The 23,468-nt window shown below is 40.7% G+C and overlaps 1 protein-coding gene across 3 annotated transcripts in view; it reads left to right on the forward strand.

Moving 5' to 3' along the window:
• LOC118809403 (dynamin binding protein) overlaps nt 1-23,468 on the forward strand; it is a 59,326-nt gene that overhangs the window by 22,603 nt on the left and 13,255 nt on the right. For 2 of the 3 annotated variants that reach the window (XM_036572691.1, XM_036572692.1), the window contains exon 4: nt 715-2,988. In XM_036572691.1, coding sequence (XP_036428584.1) covers nt 715-2,988 — 2,274 coding nt within the window. Of the gene's footprint in view, nt 1-714; nt 2,989-12,103; nt 14,010-23,468 lie in introns of those variants that run through there. The other variant, XM_036572693.1, reaches the window with a different exon arrangement.

Here is a 23,468-nt window from a genome sequence, read left to right on the forward strand (position 1 = left end):
AAAACAGTTTAAAACTGTACTATTAAAACTTTTTTGCTACAACTGAAAGAAGCAGCATTACTGAGTCAGGAAGAAAACCAAACACACTAAAATATGGTGTGTGTATGTTGCTGCGAGTCACCTTGTAAGACCTGAAATAATCATTTAAAAGTCAGAGGTGTCAGGCTGGATCACGTCATATGTCTTTACGCATTAACCTCACACAAACAGGCTGTAAAAGAAGGTCTGCAAACTCTATATTGATGAAGATATGATGACAGTATTAGATAATTCACTTACATCCACTGAAGAGATGTTCTTCACAAGTTTTGACTGTGTTCCTGAGGAGGATTACTCTTTTATGAGGAATAATCTTTCAACCTGCTTGCAGTCATCAGATTCATCTGCTTGAGGAAGGGGTCCAAAGCATAACCGATATTACAAAATGTTCATTTGAACATTGCATGTAGTTACGCTTTTCTAAATCTCCAAATCTTACATAGTGTAGCTTTAATGCAGCTTAAACAACATTTATATTTTATTTGTTTGGCCAAAAATATTTTTTATATTGATCAGTATACTGTATGTAATATGTCCTATATAATAGGGTTTTAGGATTAAACAAGCCAATCGGCTTGTTATAGCAACACCAAACAGCATTAGAACTGGTGCATTTTTACACCCTCTATACTAAATGCTAATAGTGTATGTTTGTTCTCCTCTTCCTTGCCACAGGTGATGTAGTGGCAGGAGAGGCCCCCGTGGATGCAGTCTGGCAGCGGGGTAGGAATGCCTGGGGTACACGGGGAGTCTTCCCTGTGTCCTGTGTGAAGGAGCTAGAGCTGTCTGGCCGCTCTAGGCAGCTGAGCGAGCGCAGTGCAGCGGCACAGGCATCTGAACTCCCCCCTCATGCTTTGGGCCAGGCCCGTGCTCTCATGGGCCTCCACGCTCAGCTAGATGAGGAGCTGGACTTCCGGGAAGGTGATGTTATCACCATAGTGGGTGTGCCTGAACCAGGCTGGTTCCAGGGTGAGCTGGAGGGCAGGACAGGGATCTTCCCTGAGGGTTTTGTGGAGCTGCTTACACCCCTGCGCTCGATCCAGCAGGATCCTGAGCCTCAAAGCCTGGGACATTATCACCACGGCAGCGTGGAGGAAGAGGAGCACATGGAAGAGGAAGAAGAAGAAGAAGACGAAGAAGTGGAGGAGGTGGTGAAGGACAGTGTGGAAATGGAGGCACAGCAGCAGCACCAGGAAGAAGAAGAAGATGAGGAAGGAGGTGTTTATGGAGTTGCTCTGTATGAATTTAGAGCTTTGGAGCCTGGGGAACTGGACTTTGACATTGGAGACAGGATCCGAATCCTTGGAACATTGGAGGATGGCTGGCTGGAGGGGCAGCTGCGAGGCAGAAGGGGCATTTTCCCCCACAGGTTTGTTAAAATGGACACACAGCTTCAGGCTGTGCCCCAAGTGCAGGTTATGAGTGAGGAAACAACCACATCTGAGAAAGAAGAGGGTGACAGTTATACTTCTGATTACAATTCAAGTCAACAAGACCACACTGTACCAGAGTATGACCAGGATTGTGCAACCCATGAGGACCACACTGTGTGGGATCTGGACTACTTTGAGCGAAGGGAGGAAAGCAAAGAGACCTCACAATCTAAAAGCAACTCTCAAGATAGGGAAGTGGCTCAGAGGCAACCTCAGACCCATCCAAGGAGGAGAGAGAGGCCTCCGCCACCGCTTATACAGCCCAATCGGACAGACAGCTCAGCCCACAGAACAGTCCAGAGGACTAACTCGGGTAGCCCAACTCCTCCTAGACCACGGCTGCCTCCCAGGCCCAGCCTCCATGCGCTCAACAACAGGCAGCAGAGTATGGGCACTCGCAATAACCTACCTGAACCTCCTCCAGTTCCCACTACCAGGAGCCAGAGTCTACACCCACCTGGAAGAACCTCTACAAGCCTTCAAAGTAATTTCTCTCGGTCCAGAAACAATGGCCACTACGCCTCCCATGATGGCAGGAACCCCTTCTCAAGCAGAAGTTCTGCCAGCCAGATGGAGAAGAACAGACAGAAGAAGTTGACCCGCCACGCCAGCGTCACCGATTCTGACCTTAGTTCCTGTGCTCATAGTGAGAAGTGGGCCTGGCCTGAGGGGCGGGGCACCAATGGCCTGTCAGCCTCTCACACACTGGACTCATTAGCCGCATGTGCAGGTGACCTGGAGGCCAAGCTTTCCCAGCAGCTGCTGGAGTTTGAGAGAAGTCTTCCAGGTCATGGAGGCGGGGCAAATGAAGAGCAAGGTAGGAGGGAGGAGCTTAACCACAGTTGGAGAAACAAAGTGTCCCGCCACTTCTCCATCCTGGACTACAGTAGCGAGAGTGATATAATTAGAGGCTCCTCATCTCACCCCTCACTGGACTGCCCCTTGCCCCCCATCTCCTCCCATTCTGGCTCAGCCTCCTCTCTAGAGAGACGGAAGACGCTCCGACCCCCTCCACCCCGTCCCAGGATTCTGAGACCACCAGCACCTTCTAGCTCCCACACTCATGCTCCTCTTACAAATGGCCGAGCCGCTCCACAGCCTTATAGGCCGGCCCGCAGAGCTCCCCGCCCGCCTCCACCTTGTCCTCGCCCTACCTCTGATGCACCCCGTCCTCCTCAACAGAGCTCTAACCTTTTATTCTCTGCTGAGGAGGAGGAGGTGCTGCATGAGGATGTGATGATGGCAGAGGAGGTAGAGGAGGCAGAAGATGCACTAGAAAGGGAGAGGGAGATGGAGCAAGAGAGGGAGAGAGAGCAGGAGCAGTACAGACTTCTTCTCAGGCTTGAGGAGGTCGAGAGGGACATTGATATGTACACAAACACCGCCCAGGAGCTGCGTGCCATGCTGGAGGAAGAAGAGCAGGAGGATGAGACAGCGCGGCAGCAGGCAATGGAGAACCTGGAGTTCTGCACCTACACCCTGGAGACACTGACTCTAGAGCAGCAGCAGTTACGAGGTAAGACTGATGTAGTGACTGAGATTTCTGTGTTGTAGGGATGTAAAGCTCTGAAATAAAGATGATTAGATTCTTAAGGAAGTGATTCAGTGCAACATGAAATCTCGATTCGATTGTTTTTCAGAACTACATTTTTAAATTTCTACCAAATGCACAAATATGACTAGAGGAACCAGGTCTATTTACACAGTATTGGAATACAGACAATAAAAACAGTCCACTTTAGTCCATTACAACATAATCAGCTATAACATTCTAAATTGATGCAGTTTAATGTGTTCTATGTATTGCTAACTGATACATAACAGCCATAGATATACTCAGCTAAGGTAATGTCTAATGATGCAAGTCATTTTATATTCAATATTTGTTTTTTTCCCAATATGTTGAACTCAGCAAGTAAATAGAAATTGTGCAGAAAAAATGGGCATATTTGCATATTTAACTTTGTTTCCTGTAGAGGACATATTATTTTCAACAGTGTGTAATTTAAATGGGGTGCTCAGATCTTTGCATGTAACTCTAGCTGCTGATGCCACTACATACCAGATCCACGTAGATTAGCATTTTGATCATCGAATTACTGAATTTCCATGTACAGTAGTAATGGTGTATCTGTTTTGTTTGTAAATGTTTGAATCACAACTACTAAAAAGCCAGCATGTAAATTACTCTTTCGCATGTGGTTGGCAAAGGTACTACAAAGAATGCTGCTTGCATACTAAGTCACTAAGAATCTCACAATACAATTCAGTTCAATTAGAAGTGTGTTGGCTCACTTTCCTTTGTTTTCAAAGCATCTCGTTTACTGTTTCACTCTTGTTTCAGAGTCGTTTTACAGCAAAGCAAACCTACATGAGTACATATTTGCTGAGTGATCGCTTACATATTTACTGACAGAACTGGCTTTGTAGACTATGATCCACAACCCCATGATCTGCTTAAGGAAATGTCAAAGCTACGTGTATATTAAGTGTATTACTGTGTTTTAAACCTAAATACGATTAAGTCTATCATTGTTTCTCTGTGCATTTACTCTATACATGTAATGTCAATAAAATAAGGCAGGTTTGCAGGAACTGTGGAAAAGGACAGATTCAGTTTGTCAGTTAGCAAAAGAACTCTTAAAAGTAGCCTGCACAGTCCAAAACAACAGATTCTGAAATGCATAGATTACACCTTTAAAGATAAGCTGTTTGAACTCATCTGTCTTACAGTCAGCAGCCCATACTCTTAGCACTCCTGTGTAGTATGCAGCAGCCTCCCTGGCACTGCGTAGCTCTCTGTTTGACCCCATGACACCTGCATGGGACCCCTTTAATCAGAATGTAGGAAACACCCTGACCCTGGCTCATAAAAAGTAGCTGGACTCTGATGTAGATAGATATTATGCTTGACTCAGCCTTTAGTCATTCCGGAAGGAGAAGGACAGCGAGGAGTAAAACCTCAACATTAGCACTGTAGTTCTTAAGTTCTGAAGCTCAGTTTCAGCAGAGTGAGGCACTTTTCACAGGACTCACTAGAGTGTAAATTGAAGCACCGAGACCAGAGTGGCCACTATAACAACACACAGTGAGGGTGTTCTGGACCCATGGCCACCATTAGGGTGCAGTCAAGCTGTCCAGAGCATGCCGAGAACTCATGAGCTCTTTTGACAATTTTCCTGTGTCTATGCAGTGATTTTTACTAATGTGCTATGCCAAAAAACCTAAATAGTGTCCTCTAGAATTATTTGCACCCTTGTAAATATGAACAAAAAATACAAAATATTATAGGATTATTGCATAACATTACTCTAGGTGGAGAAGATAACTGTGCCAGTATTTCTGGAAGACACTGGAAAATTCAGAGACCAACTTTTATTTATTTAATTTCCAGTCAAAATAGACATAAGGTAAAAGTTATTAATTTTTCATTTTTCAGATATTTTGAGAGGCTTAGAAATTGAAATTGGGACCAGATCCACGTAGATTAGCATTTTGAATCCACTGGCATCAGGAAGGGGAAATTCAAAATAAAATAAAATAAACAGGAAAAAAACAAACTGTGTGAGTCTGAAAGCATGTGCAGCTGTCAAGAAGCTGTTAATGAGAAAAGGAAATGGACAAAAAAAAAAGAAGAACAGACAGTCCAGAGTTCAACATCTATTGGATGTGTTTGGGATTACTTGAATCGTGAGGAGTAGAAAATACAGCCGACTTCTAAGACTGAAGGTGTGGAAAAATACCTCTGCAGATTTTTTTTTGTTAAAAATGACCATAAAAAATTAGTAACTTACTGTTTTGACTGGAAATCATATAAATGACAGGGTGGCCTCTGACTTTTGCACAGCACTATATGTATGTATGTATGGTCAAATTACGTGTTTTGTTGATGAGTGAAAAGAAGTACACATCCTCTACAGAGAACTCACACCTGCGCCTATTAATACACAATTACTATTTATGTACTGATTTTAACATACTGGGGGAGTGGAATAAAACATAAAATGTGTTATGTGGAAAAGTTATGGCACATTTTATATTTTGTCTTACTTCTTTCCAATATGTTAAATTTAATACAAATACATAGAAATTGTGCATTGAAATTTGCAGAGAAATCTCATGTTTAAGTTTGTCTGTAGAGGGTGTGGTTAACTTTGTATTGTGGTACATATTCTGATACAATAAAAGGGCTACATAGTAATTTCATGTTGTGATTGCAATAAAGTAGACTCAAAGCAGCTTGAAGTATGCTTCTTACCCAGAGTGAAGTGTTTCATAATTGCTTTAGCAGGGGTATGGGAGCATGTTACTAAGGTGCAGAATGCTGAGCTTTTCTCACATAGCCTAAATGTGAGGAACATTTCTGACCCATAGTGAGGAACTATGTTTGAGGACCTCCTTCATTCTGTGTATCTGTTTGTACGGGTGTAGTTCATATTAGTGTTGCCAGGGCTGTGTGGAGCCCATGGGGCAGTCAGGGATCAGCGCCTGGCTCTGGAGCTCTATCATGCGGCCTGTGACGCGGCTCACAGCCCTCTTTGGCCACATTCTACACACCAGGGCCGTGCGTGTGCCAGGTAGGACTTAGAGGTGGGAGACTGGCCGAACACAGCATCACGGTCATACCTTGTAACTCGGAAATGGTAACGTCATAGGAAAAAATGTTAACACCTGTTAATGTAACTTAAGAAGTCTTTATCACAGGCAATAACAAAAGCATGACGTAATTTGATATGAACTATTTTTCACTTGTAGCTTGTTGAAACAAGCAGAGAAATTCTCTCAGAAGTGCAGATCCTAACTTTTAAAGAATACCACAATTGTGTTTATAAGTAGTTTGATTATGATGATTTTTTTATCATGATTTGAATTTTATGAAAAGGTTATTTGTTGTGCAAACAGCCTTGGTTGTGGAAAGACATTTTCCATTTTTGCCATGTTTTGTTGTTTTGTTGACATCAAAGCAAACAAAAAAGTCAGAAGTACAGACTTAAACTGCTCATATAGAATGTAGAGAAAATGTATTTAACTACGTAGTTCACTATGCAATTAAACATGTAGTCTTATTACATTTGAATAGTATTGCAAATGAAAGAAATGACTCTCTAATACACATTTCTAATGGTTCTTTCATCATGAAATGTTATACAATGTAGGGAATGATTTAAACAAGTTTAAAAAAACATAAAAAATTGTGAAGAAAAATAATATTACAAGGTTTTCTTATGACAGCAGCGACTGGAAAATGGCCAGTGGTCAGTGAGTGTATTTACAACTGGTGGGTAAAAGTGTTTAAAATTATATTTGAATGAGTTTTGAGCATATTCTGCTGTTGTTGGGGTTGTTTTTGTACCTGTGTGGTATTTATGGCATGCTCTGTATGCAAGAGTCAGTATCGTAACCTGAATGTTTGTCATGGTAACGCACACAGCTCTGCGGACACTTTATTTGATGAGTATACTTTATGCCCATAACCTTAGTTTCACTCTGAGAGAGGAGGAATTTCTCATCCTCTGTGTATTGGAATCCTTCTTGACCCTTCTTTGGATTCAATTAAAGATGACTGAATGAAGATTTATTACATGAAATTAAAAAGTAATTTAATTTATGGTTTTGTCAACCTTTCTTATTGTGCTCAGTGCCCTCCTATCGTCCTTTGGACCACTGCCCGCATGACTGAGCTAGAACACTGGCAGCATTCATGAACATGTAGTAAAAAGTTTGAGTCCTGTTAAAGTGTCAGTGTTTAATATACGTAAGATCTGTTGTAATCGTCCTTGCTAAAAGTTTACCTCTGTGTTCGTGTAGAGTGTTATGAACAGCAGTGTTTGCTGATAGGTTTCTTTTGAAGTTTGTGTGTTTTTCCATATCATAGTAGGGCGTGTTTCTCAGCTGGGAGGGAGGAACAATAATGGCTGCTTATTGTGTCACTGTGGGGAGTCAGGCGGGAGTGTTCACAGCACCCAGTGCAAAGTCTTGACGGAAGGGTGGAGAAGTTCTTGGGAGTGACTGAGTGAGAAAAAGGGGACTAGACAGGAGAAAGTTAGAGAAACAACAAGAAAAAAGAGACAGCAGCACAAAACATGTTCATATTACTTTAAAAGCCTTTATTTAAAAAAAAAAAAAGAGAATTTTGATTTTTTATTTCTTATCTGTGTCAAACTCTTCAAATGTTAAACAAATCTAAGAAATTACCAAATAATTTAAACAACTAATGAGCTGATGAACCATAGTGTTTCTAATTCGCCAGCGTCTTGTTCAGATTTTCCCATTCCACTTTAACTGGTGCAGCAGTTACCCTTTGGCACATCAGATCTAACAATGTAACTGCTGCACCATTTAAGGTGGAATGGGAAAACCCAAACAAGACGCTGATGAATAGAAACCTAACTTTAGCCCCATGCCTAAATGAAGTAATGGTAAATTTATCTCTGACTTGCATGTCTGTAGTTACAGTCAGTGCATTGGAAATTACTAAAGTAGAGGGGACATGTATATATCATGGCTTGATAGCCAATCTCTAATCTAGCTTCTCTTTCAAACGTGTAGTGTGTGTGTGTTGTAATGGTGTTATTTTGTTAGAGCACATTAATATGCTGTGAAACTTTATTTGCTTCTCAAAAAAGTAGGAGTTCCGATATAGTTATGAGTGACATGCCACGCTCATATGCTCTCGCATGTAATCCGGTTAATCAACAAATTCTTTAAACAATAATATGCCGGATGTTTATTTGTATTCATAACACTACAATGTGAAATCTCTGCATTATGTCATGTTATCGAGGTGAGGACTCTTTAAGTAACTACACATAACAAATTTTAGGGAAAATCTTTGCTTATGTTATGTATTTCTAAAGAAAAAAGGATATCAGCTGATATATCAGTATATCAGATTTTTAAATATATATAGATATCATTATCAAACGTAAAAACGCTAAATCAGTCGGGCTCTAATATATATGTATACATGGCAGCACGAGCCAGTAGCAGTTATACACACACAAGGAAAATGGCTCTGATGCGGCAATACCAGTGATAATGAATATATGGAGGCTAACAAATCAGAGCTTTATCTTTTATATTTTTGTGACACCAAAGCTGTCACGTACCAAACTCCATTAATTTCTTTTTCATTTATTTATGTATGTATGTATGTATTAGGGGTGCGGGAAAAAATTTATTCTTAGATGCATCGCGATGCAGACGTGGATGATTCTGAATCGATTCACAAATGTCAAAAATCGATTTTCTAAATATTTAATTTATAACAATGTTGACGGAACGCAAAGGGCGGAACTTGGAAGTGGGTAAGTGCAGCGCCCGGACAGTCTGTGATGGCACACAACAAAAACACAACTGGATGAGCGAGAAATCCGACCGGCTCCCTCTGCATTAAAGCCAGGTTAGGTCAGGAGTCACAACCCAAATGATAAGAAGAGCCATTTTGACCTTTCAACAAAAATCAAACCATCTTGGGAGCCACAACATTTAATGTCTAGTATGTCTCAGTATGTGATAATGTCCTAGTACAGACTAAACAATATAAACGAAAACACAGACTTACTCTGCTCTGCTTTAAGCTTTAGCTACAGCCGCTTTTCTTCCATCTCCGCCAGAAAACTTCCTCAAAAGTTGAATAGTTTCTTGTAAAATGTCTCTCAGCTTTTGGCTGTTTTACGAGGCTGAAGTCGCTTCTCACTCGCCAGCATCTTGCTGAACTTTCCGGTTCCACCTTAAATTCTGACTGAGACGCCGAATGTAATTGCGGCACCATTTAAGGTGGAACGGGAAAATTAGAAAGAGAAGCGACTTCATCTTCGCAACTTTTTAGTTAGTATTTGACAGTCTCTCGTTGCAGATTTAACGTACCAGGAAACCAACTGCGCTGCTCATAAATGCGAATAAGTCCATTCGTCTCCAAATGTTCGTCTGTTTTTCTCTTTTCCTTTTTCGTTCGCTACTGGCCTGGCGAAACCTCGTTGCTACGTGACCTGCAGTCTTTCGCGCTCCCCCCCCCCTCTATCACGAGACCAAAACCGAAGTTATGAAATCACTAAAGACTATATAATGTGCTGCGTGGACATCTATTACCACTGGATCTTATTTCACCGTAACAGCGCATTTTATCGCAGATGAGTGGCAGCAGCGTCTCCAAACAAGAGCAGTGAATGAGAGCCTTCTAGTTCACTTACCACATCACTTCCATTTGTTTTATTAATAAAAGATATTGGACGTAAACGCATTATGGATCATTACAAATACTTTGTTTTAAAAGTACCAAGTCCTCAGACAGTAAGAAAATAGAAATCATGTATAGAAAAAAAAGATGCATCGAGATGCATCGATGATTGTTTTATAATCGCATCGCAGCCCTCTGAATCGTAATCGAATCGTGAGGTGCCTAAAGATTCCCACCCCTAGTATGTATGTTATTCTTCCTTCACTGCAGTTAACAGGATATCCATTAATGAACTCTTAAAAATGCTCAAAAATCTAAATTATTGAAAGGAATAAAATACATACTAATGAACATTCTTTTGTTCACTCATATAGCTATAAAAAAGCAGTTCTTTTTTGGTTTTTTTTTCAGAATTTTTTGAGTCAGAATTTGAGCAAATAAGAGAATATTATTTATTGTGAATAACTGCATGAAATATTAGACCTACGAATAATGCATTGGTTAACCACTTTTGTGATTAGCCTGCAATATCTTGACCAAACTAATTTGCTTTTGTTAGATTACATGAATACCTCAGTTGATCAAAAGACCCACAAAAACACTTATCTGGAACGAAGTTTCCCACTTTATAAACGCTTTGATTGGTTAGAGGTTTCATTTTCATATTGAAGCCTTTTGTTACATCGGTATAGGAAAGGCTGATATTACAGTAATGATGAATAAACTATATTCTGCTGCCATAGTGTGTTTATGTGTGTGTGTGTGTGTGTATCTACTCCTCTCCAGCTGCCTCTTCCACATCCCTCTCTCTAATTGGGAACCAGCTCAGCCTCTGAGAAAATGCATGAAGTGCTCATTTCAGTCTCCGGCTCCTAGCTTTTCTGTGCCGGAGCCTCTTTCAGGTTAGAAGAGGTCTCTTTTAATAGCTGTGAATTGAGAGTGGCTGAGAGAGATGCTGTGGAGGAGTGTGGAGTAATAACACAGATGAAGAGAAGCATATTACTGACATATCTTTAACACTAAGTATAGGTGCAGCTGCAGTTTGTGCTCTGTTGGGTTCTGTTAGTGATTTACTCTGTATAACACTGACGTGAGGCAAACGCTGAAGGATATTCCCAGTGCTCCAAAACTAAAGAATTTGATGTTTTGTCGTGTCCTTAAATGAGATTCACATGTGCCATGTTTTCTCTCAGCAGCAATGCCTCTATGTCCTGGAACATTCAGCTAAGAGTTTCAAACAGCAGAGTGATGTAATTCCCATAGTAACAACAATCACCAAGCTGCTGTCTGCTTCCTTGTATCCTGGTTGAACATGGTTATTATTCTGATTTCTTTTTTGAGTGTGGTTATTAACTTGTTTGTAAGGAGCTGCTTGTTTGTAAGGAAAGGAACAGGCCATTTGTTGTTTATAAAAGAATGCTTGTTGCGCTAGTTTCGGGTGGGGGGATGCATGCATATGTAAATTAAATTATTTTCTGCCCACCATTACGCAGCAGGAATGTTGCACCTGTAAAACGTATCCATACTTGGTTTCTGTGATATTTTTTTCCCGCTGTAATGTGAGAAAAAGTGCTTAAAATTAAAAGAAGAGAACTTGTACCCCTACTTATTACTTACACTGCCCAAAAAGTTTTTTTTGTTTTGGCCTCTATTGCAGAAACTCCTGTTGTTTTGTACAAGTTTTGTTACTGGTTGAGTTTTTTCTGTAGCAAACCGAGGCTTTGAAATTCTGTCCCTCATAATTGCTCCTTTTATTGGTTTGAAAGCGCTGGATATACTATACTGGAATGCATGAATAGCTGTTTTTTTTCTCACACTAAAACATGCCACAGCCTCAGAGACAGCCCTCAACAATAGCTCTTTGTGGAGGGTGCAGGCACTTTCCACCACACAGAGGTCTCTGGAATAATCGGCTTGCATCCAACTTTCCCAGGTCATCCCACTGAAACTTGAAAGCAATTTTTTTATGAGATCATGGGAATTTTTTCTCTGAATGTGGGCCAAATAAGTGTTCATATGCTGTTTACACATCAGTGAGCAGCTTCTGAAAGTTATGCTAATCAGGCTGGAACAGAACAGAATGGTTTCCTGTTTGAGAGGAATAGAGTTTGCAAAGCAGAAAAAGGACAATTGTTACTCTGAGGAGTAACAATTGTTAAAAAGCAGAAAGTTGAAGAGGTTTTGCTGATAGTGGTAAGTTTGAAAATGCCCCAGAAAGTTTCTAAAGTAAGCCTGCCTCCTCTGTGGAGATATTTCTGTGAAGACCAGCCCTGTTGTTCTGCAAACAGAGACTCTAGCCAATCACAGCCATCTTGTAATCCACCACTCATGTGACTTTGCTCAATAATTACCCTAAGTTCCTCCCTCCTTCCTCCCTCCTTCCTCCCTCCCCTCTGCTCTACCTCCTTCCTATTGGCTGGGTGGGCGGAGGGAGTGAGGGATTGAGTTTCTCACGTCTGAACTCAGACAGTCCTGCTCTAGCAGCTGACGGAGAAGCAGAGTTGGGGAAAAAGAGTTTGAAAGAACGAGAGCATGTCTGACAGGTGGATTCCTGCACACAAAGATGTAATCAGCCGACACTGGAGGAGCTAAAGCAGCTATTAATGGTGAAAGGGTGATCCTTACAGGCAAAATGAAGGGGCAGGTGGCACTGGGACATCCCATGGTGTTTGCCCCAGTGCCCTGGGACTTCAGCAGGGCTCCTCCTCAGAGAGGGAAGAGTGTGGAGGAGCTGGTGAGTGACAGCTTGGAGAGGGAGAGGTACTTCCAAATGATCCACTTCCAGCAACAGCAGCACCTGCAGCAACAACAGCAGCAGCAGATCATATGCCCACAAGACTTCAGGCCTGCACCAGGCCATTTAGAAAACCAGGCCTACGTCAGGCAGGCCAGTGGCATGCGTCAGCCCAGCTGGGAATATGAGGACTGGGACAGGATCACATACAGAGAAGGCCTTCCACAGCAGAGGAATCAGTACTACTACCACACACCTGAGGCTGTGTTTCAGGAGCCCAGGAGGCCACAGGAGTGGGCTGCCAACCACTGCTTTTATGTGCCTAAAGAAGATATGAACTATGCTCAGCCTAGAGAGGACAGAGACTATGTGCAGAGCCCACGGACTAAGGGGAGTGCTGACCACATGGATCGGGACAGGTGCGACTACTGGGACGAATACGAATATTATGACGAGAGGGAACGTTACAGCAGGCGAGATCGGTATGCCTACACCTATGAGCGGGACAAGAGGGATTACTATGACGGTGAGAGAGACAATTACAGAGAGCAGGATCGTTATGATGACAGAGGCCGTGATTATTATTACCAGAAAGAACTGGACACATATGACTGTCGTGATCAGAAAGAGAGCAAACAACGGGATTACTATGACACTAGACAAAGACATAGACATAGAGAAAGAGACCACCGTGAACACAGGAAAGAGTTCTCTGATCACAGAGAATCAGACCGATATGAACGTAGAGAGAAGGACCAGTATGACCGCAGGAAGGGGGACCGGTATAACGAGAGAGAGGATGAGCAAGGCCGTAGGAAGGCAGATCGCTATGCCTATAGAGAGAAAGATGTTAATGATCAAAGAGAAAATGACTATTATGAGCGAAAGAAAGGAGACCGCTATAAATCTAGGGAGAAAGACATTGATGACCGTAGAAAAGACTATGAGTACAGAGGAAACCCAGATGCTGGGGACCCTGGAAATGACCACTATGAAAATTACCGGGGTGATCTTAAGGGTAAGGACCTTTGTGATTCTAGCAGAAGTTACCACTACAAGGTCAAGGAGAAGGTCCAGTATGATGGCAGAGGAAAGGGCCACCTAGAAGAGCATCATAGTGAGGGAAGGGAAAAACACCGGCCCAAAGATGCTGACCAGTATGACTACAGGGAGAAAGACAGCAGGGACTACAGGATAGATGACCGCTATGACAGTGGAGTAAAAGACTGTTTTGAAGACAGGGAAGAGGGGGATGATCAGTACGACCAGAAAAGTAAGGAGCGCTACAAAGCAGTAAGGTCTACCTCCACAGACCATAAACAAGAGGGTTACAACAGCGACTACAGCAGTTGGAAACACAGTAAGGAATGGGAAGAGGATGTTTACCATACGCAAACAGTCAGAGAGAGAAGGAGCTATGAAGATCCTGTCACTCTCAACCACTTTGATCATGAGGGCAGCAAAAACATTTGTCCAGGTTCAGGAAGACTAGACCCGGAAAACCAAGGCCGTAACCGGAAAGCACTTTACGTGGGCTCACTGGACAGAAACAGTTTCTACAGGAGGACGGCACCTAGCTCGCTAAGGAAGTCTGAGTTTGCCACCAACAGGAAACAGAAGCAAGGTAAAACTTTAAATAAAGCCAGTACAGACAGTTCCATAACACCTTAGTCAGAGGTCCAGGCAGGGCCAGAAAACAGCTTTAGGGCACAGTGGATATCCAGCGAGGTCATAGAATAAAATGAAAAGTTAAGTAACTGTCTGTGTAGGCCTGCCAAAGCTATGTGTCAGAGTCCACATGGACCTCGCCTTCCTTTACAGCCAGACTCTGACCTTCGGTGTCATGGTACCTGGTACAGTACCTAATCAATTCAGGAAATGCCAGAAGTGCTGATGATGCTGTCACCAGCATACTAGTGTTTGTAAGACTAGGCTGTCTGGCTTCTTGAATGGAACTGAGAGAGTTTCGCTGATTCTATTAGAAAGGTGATCTTTAAGGCATGCAGGGTAGGGAAACTAGTCATGCAGGTTTTGCTACTTTGAAGTGTTGCTCTCTCTCTCATTCTCAGTCTCCCTCATGCTTCTCTCTCTTTCTCTCTTTTTTTTTTTCCTCAGTATTTACTTTCCTGGAAGTGAGTGTGTCACAAGCATGAAACCTGCTTGAGAAAAGTTCATGTTCATATCCTGGGCTTGTTTGGTCTTGCAGTAACAAATGCTTCTGCATCAAATTCTTGATAGTATGTTATCTGGACACTCCTATGACTGTTAAAAATGGAAAGTCAGGTTCTGTGGAATACTTATAAAACTGTGATAAAAAACGTACGTTATAGCTTGAAAATAGCCTGATTTACTGTTTTACAACTTTTTCACCACTAACTGAATAGGTATTGACTAGTCTAACCCCTCAGTGCACTTAGCTTTGTGGGTATGCTGTTTGTGATCATTGTCTGTAGTGTAGTGTAGTGATAAATGGTCCCTTAAAGTACAAGTCTGGCCAAAAAACTGATTTACTAAGGATGCAACAATATGGGTCGATGTCTAGATCAGATACTTTTCAAGTACATATTTGACAATGCTGATACACAAACATAAAATGTAAAAATTGATCCTAGATGCAATCAGATTTTTTTGTAGAATGCAGTTAAATAAATAAAATGAAGATGTTTCACCACAGCATCCCAGCTAAATGTTCAGCGCAACATGTAATCAAATACCGATTTGAAATATTGGTCAAATTGGTCAAATCAAAAATATCTGCCGATACAGATCTGATTCCAATGTTATTGTGCATCCCTAATATTTACGCAGCTTTCCCCTTGCCCCAAAGGTAGTTGATCAGCTAAGACTTGTTGGGTATTTGCATTTTAGTTTTGCACTGGAGCTATGAGGTAATGTAGCTAACGAGAAATGAAAGCTTATAACCATCTGTTAGCATTGTGCAATCTGCCTAAAACATTCCATGTAATCTCTCTTAGATTTTGTTGTATGGTTTCTGACACTGTTATCTATAAAAATGGACAAAAGTACAGACAAAATTCAGTGGCTACCACTGTTTTTAACTGTATGATAAAATTTCATATAGTTTCTTTTTGTAAATAACAATATGGTATGCAGTGCGAAGAAACCACATGCTAATACATCTATTTGAGACTATTAAAATACTTGGTGCAGTTTTTGAGGCACGTGTTATGAGCTTCCATGTGTTATAAGCTACATTATCTTCAGTGCAAAATAGTGTAGAATTAGAGAAGCAAACCTCAAAACCAAAAACATGCCTTTGCTGAGCAGCTGTATTTGTGCAAAGGGAAAAACTGCGTAAATTTAATATTTTTGTTTAAACCTTTGCTTTAAAGGTTCTTGTATTGTGTGTAACATAGAGCAGGTGGCCAGTGGAGTCCACGATAATCCTCTGTAGTGCAAGGCTGCAGTCATCACCCGCTGGGGGATGGTAGAAGCAGGAAAGCCTTAAGGAGAGGTGCTGTCTGGGGCTGGGACGTGCCTGGCACCAGAGACCCTCCTCCACAACAAGCATATCCTTACTGCTGGGAGTATGGGGGACTGCAGAGAGGATCAGACTGACCCAACTTGACTCATAGTCTGAGGTCAGCTCTTTTGGGCTTTGGGGAGTTTCACAACCCCCCAGACTGCAATTTGTTCTCAGTAATAGAGAAGATATGGGGTTATGTAGTTGAGGTTCTTTAAGATCAGTGCTTCTCCACAACATAGTAACGCAATCAGTAGGTCTTAAGCTTGAAGAATGTATTTTATTTTCTCTTTGAAATGGTTGCCAGTCAGCTTTAAGGGTATAGTGTGGGTGGCTATATGACTTAAAGATCTAATTGGATTACTTAGAAACCGATCTAACATTTAAAATAGGGTTATAACTTTGATAGTGGGGTAGGTTAATAAAAACAGTCAAGTTTACTGGGCGCATCAGAGCTCATTTGATGGTAAACTTGACCAGCTGGCATAGTTAACGGTGAATTGTGCGTGTGTGTGTGTCTCTCTGTCGAGACGCCTGTTGCTGGCCTTAGTAATCCATGTGCAGCTGCCTTTGCGGGTGGGCTGGAAGGGGATTAGACAGAAACCTTCAGGCAACATTTAGACAGCCTTCAAGTAACTTTACGTGAAGGCCAGCCTGGTAGACAAAAGCCTCAAGTCACGAGCCAAGAAGGGAATTAGCTAGTTAATATAGGTCAGCTATTCTGAAAACAAACACTTGCAGAGACCTTAACACCCACCATTACAGGCCATCTGTGTAAAACCCTTGGCCCTCACACTGACTGAAAGTTTCATGCATTTTTGAGCATGACCAATTTGGAGCTTATTGGCCCACTTGTTGAAATGACTATATGGTTATATTGCCATAGCCAAGCTTTTTTTTTATTATTTTTTTAAACAAACAGAAGCCCTTTGCTTTCAGCTGATCTCTGATACACAGATGTGAACAGGTTTGAAATGTATGCAAAGTGCAGTCATGCATACGGCTTTAATTTCTGCTCTGAAGAGCACTGATTACTATGGCCAGTTATCAGCAGGCACACAGGCTGCCCAGCTTAGTGCTGATGTGCCACAGCAGCAGCAGCAGGCTAAGGATCCATGCCAGTGGGAAATTCTCCTTTCTGTTTCATTGTGGAGCACAACCTTTCAATGGAGCTGTATATTACTCTTCTCTTTTGTGCTTGGACATCTTGCTTTGTCTCGTCGGGGCCCTAGACGAAGGGGCCGGGGCTGTTAGCGTGCATGTAATTACAGCATATCTCTGTAATGCTAATCTGGCCCTATTCAGGAGATTAAATACGCTCAAATGACTTACACTGCACAAACACATGCGTTTTAAACGTGATTGTAGCATTATCAGGGTGGGAAAGAGGTGGTTCTGTAAACTAGATCTTACAGGTATGGAACAAAACACTGGTGCACTGTGATTGATATATAGTGTGTCAGATTGTGAATGGCTTTGTGTTTTTGCCTTGAAGGGATTGCAGAATGTTCCCTGGGATGGGAGCCAGTGTTTTTGTGGCTGTAACTCTGGAACAAGTTGTTACTTCGTTCTGTAGCTCAGTTTAATACTATGCTTATTATTCAGTTTATTCAGCTCCTACTATAAATATTTGGTAACTACTCTAAAACACATATGTAAGTTCTGTAGTTATGCGAGTGAGGACCTGAGGCAAGTATCCACATATGGGTCCTTTAGAGTTTAAGCTGTTGATCATAAATTGATTAAAATGGCTTCTAATAGTTTTAGCTTCTGTAATTTAACAATGAATGCACTGCACTTCAGTTTCTAATTTCAGTATTGCAGGATTACATGTAGTGTCACGTAGTGTGAACCTTTGTGCTTTGAGCACATTAATCAGTCTCTCCTACGCTTGTGTAATGCAACAAATCATACCCTTCTTCTCACACTGGTCATGCTTACTGCACTGTACTTCTTGATATGCACTTATCAGAGGTAAAAGCAACTCAACCTGTCAACCACAAACAGCCAAACCAGTGAGAACCTTTTATATAATACATGCGCAGTAGCAACCTTCATTATCACTGAGGCAATCAAGAGATACAGAGATTAGACATCAGTTTCCATAAGACTTCCTCCCTTCTTACAAAATGAGTTTAAAGGCCTTCACTGACATTAACACAGAATAGCAGTCAGAAGTAACTGAAAAAAAGCTACCAGTCTTCATATGTGATCACGAAGATCAAAGGTTGGTCAACATGGTTAACATTTAATGACTTAGTTACTTTTTTGCATATTAAGTTTTAAGACTTTGAAAGCATGTAACTTTTGTTCTGTGTCGCAAGCACAAGGTTTCAGTTGAACGTGGAGTGGCTTAAGGAATGCTCTTACGCACGTTTGGCTCGGGTGTGTTACAGTGTGGGTTCTTCTGCCCACAGAAATATTCGATAAGGAGCCTGACTAAATCTAAAGGGAGAGCAGGAATGTGACCCCACAGCCTTTTGAACAATAGAATATAGACCTGTGTTTGACACAGCAGAAAGCAGTATCTGTTGAGAAAATGCCTGCGGTAGAGCATTTTAAGTAACAGGACATAATTCTGCTTTCAAATTCTGAAGACACATGCTTTACGAAAACAAAATGTAGTAGTACAATTTAAAAAAATAGAATTTATACAGTTGTATGTAAAAGTTTGAACAATAGTCAAAAAACATGTTTTGTTGATTTTCTAAGTGAAAATAAGTTAATTCCTCTACAGGGAACAAATGTAAACATTGGTATTTTGCAGCAAATTCTAATGCAGAATTTCTATGTATTTGCTGAGTTTAATATATTGAGAAAAAAACATAAGATGTGTTTTGCACAGTCCACATTTTATGTTTTATTTTTTCCCAATATGTTAAATTCTGCAAATAATCAGTAACTGTGTTTTAAAAAGCTTTCTCTCTAGAGGATATGTACTTGTTATCACTTAGAAAATCAACAAAATGTCATGTGACCAAGGGTGCCCAAACTTTTGCATACAACTGTACAGGGCTGTATAATACTTCTGTAATAATTTACAATACTTTTACTTTTATATAATATTTCTGCAGAACTGTTTGTTGATCAGAGGAGGAGGGGGTTTTGAGTCTTGGCTCCTCTTAAAGTTTCTTCCTCTTGCTGTGCTTGGCTGGCTCACTTGGGGCTTGGCATTGGATTTCTGTAAAGCTGCTGCGTGACAGTGCCCGTTGTAAATAAGCGCCATACAAATAAACTTGAAATTGAACTACTGGGATCTATAATACTTGTGTAGAATTTAATAGTAAACTCTAGTAATTGTCCCATTTTGGAATGCTATAGAAATTCTTGCTGTATTATAATAATGCTTTTTCAAAAGTGATGTAATTTAGAGAACATTTTATTCCCATGGTTTGGTTAAACGTAAAGTTTTTGATATGATACATGCATTTTGAAGCAACAGGTTTACATTTGTGCACATTTTCTTTTTTGACATTTTTATAGTGATGTAATGTTTATCTCAGGCTTAATGCGGCCTAAAGCTTTAAAGATGTCTGGGCTGGACATTTGTTTATTGCTTTTTGCCACTGGAGCTTGTAAGTCCATGTAATCTCAGTTTCACACACACCCATTCATGCATGCGCACACACACACACACAATACGCAGCCACAGTTTGTGGCTTTCACACAGTCTTCTTCCTTCTGTGCAAAAGCTGCTCCCCCACTCATTTTCAATCTTGGCAAAATACAAGAGGTCCACTAGCACATGTATCCATGGCAACTGGGCATTCTTGTGTGAACTTTGTGCTAAGCACACAGCGCTGATAGTGTGTGACCTTAGACTACAGGGTGATACGCAAACAGCTGAGAGGACAGACCAAGAGTGCCAGCTAATAAACCACACCAGTTTCAATATGCAACAAAACAGAAGTACCCATGTACTCATGTGACTACTTTCAAGTTTTTTAACTTTATTGGCCAGAAAGTGTTTACAAGTTTACATCCCTGAACCTGAGTGTTGCCTGTGTATTCCTGACTTCTTGGGAAACCAGAGAAAAGTAGGGCTAGTTAGAATTTTAGGATCAACAAAATGGTCCTGACAAGATGAAGAGCTTTTACAAAATCTGTATGTTTCATTTTTGAAAAACTAACATGGAAGAAAACATTTTTAGTGGTTACTGAAGATAAAACGTTAGGTTTCGGTTTAGCCTTAGAAAATTCTTACTAGCTACATATCCAGAAGTCCTGGCCAGCCAATGAATTTGTTTAAAACTGTTAAGTGTGGTTTTACCAGTAAAAACAGTCTGTAATATTAGAATAAATACAGCTAAACATCAGCACAGCAGAATGTAACCAGATTTTGTTGTTTTTAAAGAAAAGTTATTCATGTTATGAATAATTATTCATCAACACAATTTAGTTTCTGTTTGCTTTTTACATCAATTGCATTGATGTATTTTATTCATGTGGAAATGAATCAAGTCAGTCAGTGCATTACTTTCTTTCACGAGAAAAATCTAAAGAGTGAATGGTCTAGTTTCAGTGTCCAGAGCCCATGGAAATAGATCCTTCACCTGCTTTTAGATACACCTGAACAAAAGGCTGAGTGAGTGCTGAGACACAGAGAGGCCTCCGTACTGAGAGATCCTTAAGATCCTGATGGAATTTGGGGTAGAAATGGGGTGGGGCCATGTAAGGGATTGGTCACTCTGAAATCATGGCCCAGACTCATGAAATAACTTGGCGCTGGAGTTGCTGTGATGTGTATGGGTCTGTGTGAGTATAAGCATGAAGACTCCAGCTCCAGACTTTTGTGTGTGCGCACGCAGCAGAGGCTGTGCTCACTGGGATGTGTGTAATAGTCGTGGGTTCCCATGCATTCACATGGTAATACGGGTTCAGAATGGAGCTTGTGTCCCACAGAAAGAGCTCTTCATGATGACACGGTGAGACGGAGCAAGTCCTCTCAGCTTCAGGAGAATGCACTGCCCGTCACCTCGCCACCTAGGGGTGTTTGTGAGTGTGTATGGCCTCTAGGAGGACAAGTGTGTGTTCACATGGTAACTACAGGTGGGTGAAACCAAAGAGGATCAGTCAGTTTGTGTTATTAGTGTCTTATTTTCAAGGCTGGGCAAAGACTCTTTCTTCAACATATTGGCATATTTATGATCTTGCTAAGTGCATTTTGGTAATTTTGTGCATACCTTTTCTGCATACCTTGAATAGTGAATTGGAGGGTGGGGGTGGGTTGTTTGAAATGTAATAGAAAGTCTGTGTAAAAGAGGTAGCACAAGGTGGGGTGTTGCAAGTGGAACATCTACACTCAACATTTGATAATTTGATGATTCAACTAGCCGAAAGCAAAAAATGTGAGCTTTGACTATCATTAGTTCTGCCCTTACCTGATGTATTTAGTCATTCATTAAGTAATAATTTAATTTATGTAAACCTCACAATATTCAAACCCAATGCTCCATAGTAGGGCTGTACAATTTAGGGAGATATCTAATTATGATATCTTGACGAATATTTTTATAGGATTTAAATGTGATTATTTTATATAGATTAAGGTCAAAGCATATTTTTCTCTCTAGAAGAATAGCACATCCATTTCCAGAGTTAAATAATGTTACATACAAATGTACTATATGCACAGCTAATTTGCTGTGGTTTTATAACTGAATGCATTATTTCTAGAAGAATGAAGCAAATATTAGTAATTGCATTTGCCTTTTGGATGCACCCTCATATCTTTGTGACATGTAGCAGAGAATGAGATTGGTTGTTGAGCAATGCCTCAGGACCCTTTTCTTGAAGTACCTTTTGCCTCACTGCACAACTTTTGCACATGTTCATAGGGTTACAGGCTAATTTTCAAGTTACAAACTGATCTTTGTTTGAGAATCTGCTTGGTTTTGATTGCGGTGTTAGTGCAGGGTTTCCATTATTGGAAGTGCTTTGTTTCTTCTTCATGTACAATGTTGTCATGTTTAATCAGTCATTAAAATCCCTTCAAAACAAAGACTTGTAAAGCATTATATTGGACAAACTAGTCATCCCAAGTAATGTGTGTATCTATCCCCGGTTAAGTTATCCCCAGTTAAATTACATGTTTTTTGATATTCTAAGTGACAATAAGTTAGAATATCCTTTACAGGGAACTTAAATATTGTGTTTTTCTGCAAATGTTAGGGCACAATTTATATTTATCTGACTTTAATATATTGGGAAATAAAATATAATGTAAAATGCACCTTAACCTTTGCATAGGCAACATTTTATGTTTTATTTTTTTCCCAATAGGTTAAATTCAGCAGATAAACAGTAATTGTGCTTTTAAATGTGTAGAAGTGTGTTCTCATTGGAACGTGTAATTTTTTTTTTCACTTAGCTCAACAAAACCTGTCACTTGACCAGGGGTGCCCAAACTTTTGCATATAGCTGTAATCTTGGTTAACTTTGTGTGTTGACTCTGACTTGACGTGCCCTGAATAAAAGTGTGTGAATGTTGTTTTTTTTTCCATTTTTTTCATGGAGAATGGTAATCATCCTTAAAAAATACACAACACATGAAATCCATGCATGGTATGTCATGCCTTTTGTTGGGTATCTGATCTTTTATGGTCAGGCATAATGATTTATGACCAATGGCCACACTACTGGACTTTGTTAACAAGGTCAAGCTTTTGACCAGGACAGCCCCTGCAGTACCACCCCTGGGTGTGCGCTTTGTGCCCCAGTAGGGCACTATGGGAGCTGCATGGAGGAGGCTGGCAAGACCAGCATTGTGAAAGGGGACCAAAGACAATGCCACAAGCAATTACTTCCACTGCACGTCAGGCAGGGAGAGAGAGGCTTTTGTGTGTTTGTCTGGGATTATCCACTCAACCATTCACCAGGCCATGGCACACATACGTTACTGTAAGAGCCCTGGCACACTTTCTGTAGACCTTCATAGTCCTCATGCACCACTCTCACACTAGAAAGCATTCATATACACATATTCACTTTTCTTTTTTATTATTTAATTTTTCCTTCTTTCTCTCTTTCAGATCTCATGTTAAATCTAGGAATACTTTAATTTTGAAAATAAAGTTGCCAAAGGGATTCTCTGGAGCAATGCAGTACATGAACCAAAGTTGGTTCTGTAAAGAACCTTCCTTTGGATGGTTCTTTAAAGGGAAATTCCACTGATATTTTGTTGAGATGTAAACAAAGTTATTCAGTGTTCTGCTGTGAAATGGTTCATTATAGAGAGTCCTCAGATTTCTTTAAAGTGTTGGTGAGGGGAAGCAAAGGATGTAACAACATAAACATATCCTACAGGTGTCTTCAGATTTTAGGCCAAAACTTTATCTTAAATGTATTGCAAAACAATGTTTCAGACATTGGGCCATTTATTCATAGCAATTTTGTGTAATATGTTTTGTGAGGTAGCTTTTAGGCGTATTGAGTGCTTTGGACGTCCGGTTCCTACCACCACTGTTAACAAACCACTTGACCCAGAATGACTTTGTTTACATCTTAACAATTTAATTATGCAGAAAAATAGGTTAAGTGGGTAGAATTCCCCTTTATTGTGAAGAATCTTTTAAAATGTAAAGAACGTCCACATAATGT

Source organism: Colossoma macropomum, unplaced genomic scaffold, assembly GCF_904425465.1.
Source record: "Colossoma macropomum unplaced genomic scaffold, Colossoma_macropomum, whole genome shotgun sequence".
Classification (NCBI taxonomy): Eukaryota; Metazoa; Chordata; class Actinopteri; order Characiformes; family Serrasalmidae; genus Colossoma; species Colossoma macropomum.